The sequence below is a fragment of the Chlorocebus sabaeus genome, chromosome 1, assembly GCF_047675955.1.
Source record: "Chlorocebus sabaeus isolate Y175 chromosome 1, mChlSab1.0.hap1, whole genome shotgun sequence".
Classification (NCBI taxonomy): Eukaryota; Metazoa; Chordata; class Mammalia; order Primates; family Cercopithecidae; genus Chlorocebus; species Chlorocebus sabaeus.
In genome coordinates, this window is record NC_132904.1 from 120,164,946 (window position 1) to 120,172,312 (window position 7,367).

The following is a 7,367-nucleotide window of genomic DNA, read 5'->3' on the forward strand; positions in this document are numbered from 1 at the left end:
CAGTTCTGAAAGTTTTCTCTGTTTCATTTTTTATAGTTTATATTTGTCTACTGAGAACTTCTAATCTTCAATTTATTTTAAATTTATTTATTTATACCTCATGGAGCACAGTCATAACAGACACTTTAATATTTTTGATAATTCTAAAGTCTGGGTAATCTCAGGGTTGGTATTTGTTGATCATCTCTTCTGTTGAGAATTGGTTACATTTTCTTGATTTTTTTGTATGCTAAATAATTTCAGATTTCCTTCTGAATGCTTTTCATGTTATGCTATTTAGACTCTAGATCCTGTTAAAATTCTCTGGAGAATATTGATTCTTGTTTGTTTCTTTGTTCATCTTAACACATTGTCAATCCATAGCATCAGACAAGTAGTTCCTCTTGCCTTCCATGGGCAATGTTTCCAATGTCAGTTCAATTTTCAAAGCCTTTAATATGCCGCTTGTGTTTGTCCTTCTAATGTACTGCTCAGAAGTTAGTATGAGATTTTGTCACTCAGGGGTCAAAGCTTTTGTGATACTTCCTTGGGTCTGTTCCACACATGCACAGCTTAGGAGTGAGCTCTGGCTTTGTTTCCTTCTCCAGCTCTCTTATCTAAAGAAATATACACCAATCTCCCCTGTCAACCCCTTTACACACACACACAAACACACACCCACACACACACACACACACTCCTCCATGCTTGCATCCTCTGTTCAGAAAGTGGAGTTTATCTCTAAGTTTTTGTTTCTCATGCTATTGCCTCATAGTTTTAAAATTGCGAAGACTGTTGTGACACAGCTGGAATTAAAACTAGTGAGAGAGACAATGCAGGAATTCCCTCACATGTTTTGACCACAGAGGCCTCTTTTATCAGGTTTCCTAGTGAAAAACATGGGTCATCTATTGGGGTTTCAGCATCCTGAGCAGCCTCCACTCTGTTCTGTAACTTTGGCCACCCTCCATTCAAAACCACAAGATTAGAGGAGAAATGTAGCAGAAATTCGTATTTGTAGGGGTTTCTCCTCTAGGTTTGTCTCCTCTTGCCCATCTGCCTCTTCTGTTTGCTTTTCAGAGTTCTTAGGCAAATAAGTTTTGTGATTTTATATAGAGTTTTAATTGTATTCTGTGAGAAAGAGGCTGTGGTGACCTTAATCCAACTTGGCCAAAACCAAAAGTTAAAGACTGCGGTCAAGAATTTTTATCATCCTTACATTTTTATGTAGATCTGACCCTACATAAGAAGGTTGATTATGGAATGTTAAAACATGAAGCCAGCACATCTGTCACACAGCTTCCTGATTTGATGTCAGTATTCATACTTTGCAGACCTGTGTTCTTTTTTGAGGTCCAACACTCTGGCAAAGATGAGGAATTTCTCCGTGGTGACTGAATTCATCCTGCTGGGCATCCCGCACACAGAGGGTCTGGAGACTATGCTGTTGGTCCTGTTTTTGTCCTTCTACATCTTCACTCTTATGGGGAACCTGCTCATCTTGCTGGCTATTGTCTCCTCCGCTCGGCTTCACACGCCCATGTACTTCTTCCTGTGCAAGCTGTCTATTTTTGACATATTTTTCCCTTCTGTGAGTTCCCCTAAGATGCTGTGCTATCTTTCGGGGAACAGCCGAGCCATCTCCTATGCAGGCTGTGCATCCCAGCTCTTCTTCTACCATTTCCTGGGCTGCACTGAGTGTTTCCTGTACACGGTGATGGCCTACGACCGCTTTGTTGCCATTTGTCACCCTCTACACTACACCGTAATCATGAGCCACAGAGCGTGCGTCATCCTAGCCATGGGGACCTCATTCTTTGGCTGCATTCAGGCCACCTTTCTGACCACTCTCACCTTCCAACTGCCTTACTGTGGCCCCAATGAGGTGGACTATTATTTTTGTGATATCCCAGTCATGCTGAAGTTGGCTTGTGCAGACACCTCCGCCCTGGAGATGGTGGGGTTCATCAGTGTGGGCCTGATGCCCCTCAGTTGTTTCCTTCTCATCCTCACCTCTTACAGCTGCATCATTTGCTCCATCCTGCAGATCCACTCTGCCGAGGGCCGACGCCATGCCTTCTCCACCTGCAGCGCCCACCTCACTGCCATCCTCCTCTCCTTTATGCCAGTGGTTCTCATCTACCTGCAGCCCACCCCCAATCCCTGGCTTAATGCAACTGTTCAAATCCTGAATAACTTGGTCACCCCCATGCTGAATCCTTTGATCTATAGTCTGAGAAATAAGGAAGTTAAATATTCTCTGAGAAAGGTTCTGCAGCCAGTAGCTTTCCTTCCTGGGAGGTGATAGAAAAGGATCCATAGCTTAACACTAATAACACCATAGTACTTAAAAAGGTATTGCCTTTTGTGTAATAAGGAGTACAGATATTCTCATGGCCCCTTTTTACAGGTGACAAAGTGAAGACTTGAAGACATAAAGTGAATGACTTAAGGTGAGGTAACTAATAAATTATCCTGTCCGGGAAAAATTATCTCTTGCCACTTGGCAAGACATTCTGGACCTTCTCTTCAATTGTCTCTTCAATTTTTCTGCCCTTACATCTTCTCCATCTCTCCTATTTCTCCTTACTCTGGCACTTTTTCATCTCCGCTGGCATGCTTATCTAATTAACCCGTTAAGTGTCAGCACTGATTAAACAAACCTTCCTTTGATAGTGTAGAAGTTGCAGAAAAATGGAAGAGGTTCAGCTACATGGAGGTGGTATCCTGCAACTTCTTAAGCATAAAGAAGTTGTATAAAATAAAAAAACTTCTGGAAGGAATGTAAGGCAGGTCTCTTATGGATGAATCCGAGGAACTAGTGCACTCTGTCACCTAGAAAGCCTGTCTGTTAGTCTTAGATCTATAAACAGGCCTTGGTCTGGTGCTGAAGCAGTAGATGAAAGAGAATGTGGAGAGGGTAGATAAAAAGAGTCTGTGAGGGGTGACCGCTTCTGTTGTTTTTTCGTATTAGAAAATGTGAGTCTGGCTGTGTAATCCCCAGCACAGACGTGGGGCATTGCAAAGTCCAAGCTGCTGTTTTATGGTTTGGATACTCTGTTTACACAAAGCCTTTGACTTCAGTTTTCTCCCACCTATATGTCTTTGTTCTTCCTAGTGAGCTTAACATAAGAAATGTGCTATTTACAATTCAGACCACAATTTGATGGGAAGAAGAGCAGTGAGAAGATGGTGATGGGAAAGAAGGGGACTGTGGGAAGAAAAGGGGGTGCCAAGGAGGGAAAGGCAGAGGCAAGTCTCCCTTCCTTTTGACTCTCTTCAGGATCTGAGGTCAGCCAGGGAATCTGCTGAGTTCAGCCAGGGAATCTGCCAGATTGAATCAGACACAACATTGGTTTGGACCTCATATGAGGGTAGTGAGCAGATCCATGCTTTTGAAGGAAGCACACTTTTTCCTGCTCACTTTTCTCAAGCTCTGCGCCTTTTATTCTCTCCACCTGCAGTGCTCTTTCAAGTCTTCAGCTGGACAAACTCATTCCCATCATTCAACACCCAGTTCAAATGCCATTTACCATGCAAAAACTTTATCTCAAGCAGAGTCAGAGTCCCCACTTTTCTATGTTTTGAATCAGACTTGACAATGTCATCACTCCATTGTGTCGGAATATGTTTTGGCAAAGCATTTTCGAAAAGCAAAAGTCAGATAGGTTCATGGAGCGTGAGGACAAAAAAGGGCCCATTGGGGATGGACAATACAGAAGTGACAGCTCATTTGTTGACCTGATGTAGGTCTGAATCCCAGATGATTTTTTGTTGTGGTTGGTGAAACAGAATTTCAGTCTTCTCATATCTGTCAGTTTTTGTTAACCTATTAAGCATCTCCAGAGTAATGAGAGCATATTCTTCTTCTAGCCTTTGAGGAAAAACTTCAGTGATGGTCACAGTCCTTGTCTTTTAAAGAGCTTTTATCAAATGAGGAAACATTATAGCAGTCATTTTCATATTTGTTCAAAAAAACATTTATGAAGCTGTCATTTAGGCAAAGCGCAAAACAGAGAGGAAGGCAGGGAAATAGAGCACCAAAGACCAAAATGTAGTAAGTGAACTAATGCACACATTCCATAGATAACTGAGGATATCAAGGCCCTCCGTCTAATCCTTCCTTCTCCTACTTACTTAAAGTTTGGCCCAGAAGAAAATGAGTTGTTGGGGTGAGGAAATCTTCATTAAGAGAAATTTAAGTCATCATTGCTTACTAAGCAACCTTAATAAGCAGGGAGCTTAGTAAGTAGAAGAAGAAATTCTCATATATATGTGTGTGTGTGTGTATATGTATGTGTATGTTCTGTCTTGAGTTGTGAGCCTCGTTTTCTTCCCTCGAAACATGGAAATAGCAATGCCTTTCTTGCATTGCTGTTGTAAAGATTGAATGACACAAAAGCAAAATACTCATCTGACTTAATGTAGGGACTCCAAATACTTGGTAATTATAATATTTTTTGTATTTTTAAGAATTTTTTTAGCTTACTCCCTCACTTCATTCTGGTCTTTAATGCTCAAATGTTACAACCAGAAAGAATACTTCTACACTTATGCTATTAAAGTACTCTCCCCCCTTCACCACACTTTTCTTACATATCTTGCTAAATGTACATATTTTTAACTTTCATTTTAGGTTCAGTTTTCTCTGCTTTAGTTTTTGGAGTTTATATTTGTCTACTGAGAACTTCTACTCTTCCATTTACTTTAAATTTGTTTATTTATACCTTACGGAGCACAGTCATAACAGATGCTTTAATATTTTTGATAATTCGAATTTCTGGGTAATCTCAGGGTTGGTATTTGTTGATTGTCTCTTCTGTTGAGAATTGGTTACATTTTCTAGATTTTTTGTATGCTAAATAATTTCAGATTTCGTTCTAGACACTTTTCATGTTATGCTATTTAGACTCTAGATCCTGTTAAAATTATCTGGAGAATATTGATTTTTGTTTGCTTCTTTGTTTGTTTTAACACATTGTCAATCCATAGCATCAGACAAGTAGTTCCTTTTACCTTCCATGGGCAATGTTTCCAATGTCAGTTCAATTTTCAAAGCCTTTAATATGCTGCATTGTGTTTGTCCTTCAAATGTACCCCTCAGAAGTTAGTATAAGATTTTGCCACTCAGAGGTCAGTCTAAGACCTGGGTGGTGTTTCAAATTGTGATTCAGTTTTCAAAGACTTTGTGATACTTCCCCGGGTCTGTTCCTCACATGCACAGCTTAGGAGTGAGCTCTGGCTTGGTTTTCTTCCCCAGTTATCTTATCTGAAGAAATATACACCAGTCTTCCCTGCTGACCCCTTTACACACATACACACATACAAACACACACACACACACACACACTCCTTCATTTATTATTATAAACTAGGGTTAATAATGGAAATGTAAGATTCATTTAATATTCAACAGTCAATCAGTGTAATTCACCAATAAACAAGACAAAATAGAAAAACCTATGTACATTCCCAATAAAAACTCTCAGGAAATTCGGAATAGAGGAGCATGTCCTCAACCTGTAAAAAAGCATCTACTAAGATTGTCGGCTAACATTATGCTTAACGGTGAACCACTGAATGCTTCCTCTGTCCGTTTTTGAGCTTTCATCTCTCATTTCTAAATTCAGTCTCTGTAATAATGAAGCTGAGCCTTGCAAAATAGTTCTTTTTTGCCCTTGGATAGCATGTTATGTGTTGTCAATACAGGGCCCTGGAGGGACACCTAAAGAGAAACGGATTTTGTCCTCCTGGTAAAGGCTTGTCTCTCTTGCCCATATCCTATGGAGCATATTTTCTTTTTCTCCACTGTAGGGCCTCTCATGGTTTCTTCCATGCTAGGCTTGCGTGGGCTGGAAATTTCTCCAGCAGTTGGCCACCACTCATTTTTATTTATGTATTTTTTCACCACTAAACTGAGGCAGTGGTGGCATTGCCAAGAGACTTGAAAGAAACTTGCAACCCAACGGAGATCAATGTTCTTCCTACCTCAGGGCACATGCACGTACCCTGGGGGGTGGTCCCACAGGGCAATTAATGCAGCAAGCTAGGTACACAGTTTTTACCTGATGCAGCCAGCCTGCTGCCTCAGCCCAAGATGGACAGTTTTATCATTTAGATAACTAAATCTTGCTAATTGTGCAGCATTAGGTAGACAGTTTGGAGACCAGTCTCTTATATTGTTATAATCCAAATTAAATGTACAAATGCTTTGAAAATTATGCTTCATATAGAAAACATAAATTAGCAATGACTATATAAGTAATACATATTTATGTATAAGAATATACATTTATTATAAACAAATATAAAACATGCAAGCATAGAATAAAGACAAATAGCACACTCCTCAGAAATAACCATAGTAATATATTCATGTACAATTTTCATCAATATATGTGAGGGTGTATTCATTTACTTATATAACTACTAGATGACATTTAATTTGGTATAATCTTTCTGAAATGTGATATATAGAAAACATTTATAAAATATTCTTATCATTGACCCAGAAACTACTTTTCTAAGAACAAATTTTAAGGAAAGAGTATGAATAATAATTTAGCTATTAGAATGACTTGACATTTTGTATCATCAAAAAGGAAAACTAAAAGAAACCTAATTGTTTAAAAAAAAGGAATGAACTATCACTCAGTAAATATTAGCTATTCCTATTAACAGGACGTCTTAGAGCTGAAAATAGTCATCAAGTTTATTTGATCAATTCACCGTTTTTAATTGAGGCCCAGAAAGAGGACCCTATATGCCTCAATAGTCATTCCATGATAATGTAAATATGTATCTAATTAACAGTTTATCTTCTACTATGCTATTTTATCTACTATAATAACAAACATAAATTAAAATACTATTTAAATTGTAATTAAAATAAAATGAAGGGGAGGACGAGCATAGCTGATTTTTTTCACTTTGTTCCATTTTCCTACTTAGTGGATTGTACTTATTTGGCTTCACACTCGGCCTTTCTACAGGGAAAGAATGAGTCATGTGGACTGCATTATGCAAGTTCCGGTGACAAACTCAGTTCTCCTTTAAATTAATATATTGACCTCTGATTGTGGATCTATCTCCCATGTAACCTGACTGAATCAGAAGACTGACAATACCTTCCAATGTCCTGCATCTGTTGTAATTTAAAAACTAGCATTCTGCTCCTGTGCATCAGCTGGTTGAGCTTGGTTACTGTGAAATCCATTCCCAAAAGAATGATTTCCTCTGCAGACAAAATTAGATGTGCAAGCTTGCAGAGCTGAGGGCAGATTCTAGACTAAAATTAATATAGCAGGGCTGTGACTGTCATTCTGTGGGGCCTTTTGAACAGCCTGCCAGGCTTCTCCTGGGGTGCACTTATCTATATTAAATATTCC

General features: G+C 39.1%; 1 protein-coding gene across 1 annotated transcript; it reads left to right on the top strand.

Moving 5' to 3' along the window:
* Positions 1-1,351: 1,351 nt before the first annotated feature.
* LOC140712739 (olfactory receptor 10D1B-like) lies at positions 1,352-2,284 on the top strand. The gene has a single exon (XM_073020506.1). The coding sequence runs from the start codon at positions 1,352-1,354 to the stop codon at positions 2,282-2,284; it is 933 nt and encodes a 310-aa protein (XP_072876607.1).
* Positions 2,285-7,367: the final 5,083 nt, after the last annotated feature.

Bases quoted from the DNA above. Each gene is read 5' to 3' on its own strand.
- LOC140712739 (XM_073020506.1), top strand. From the start codon at position 1,352: ATGAGGAATTTCTCCGTGGTGACTGAATTCATCCTGCTGGGCATCCCG.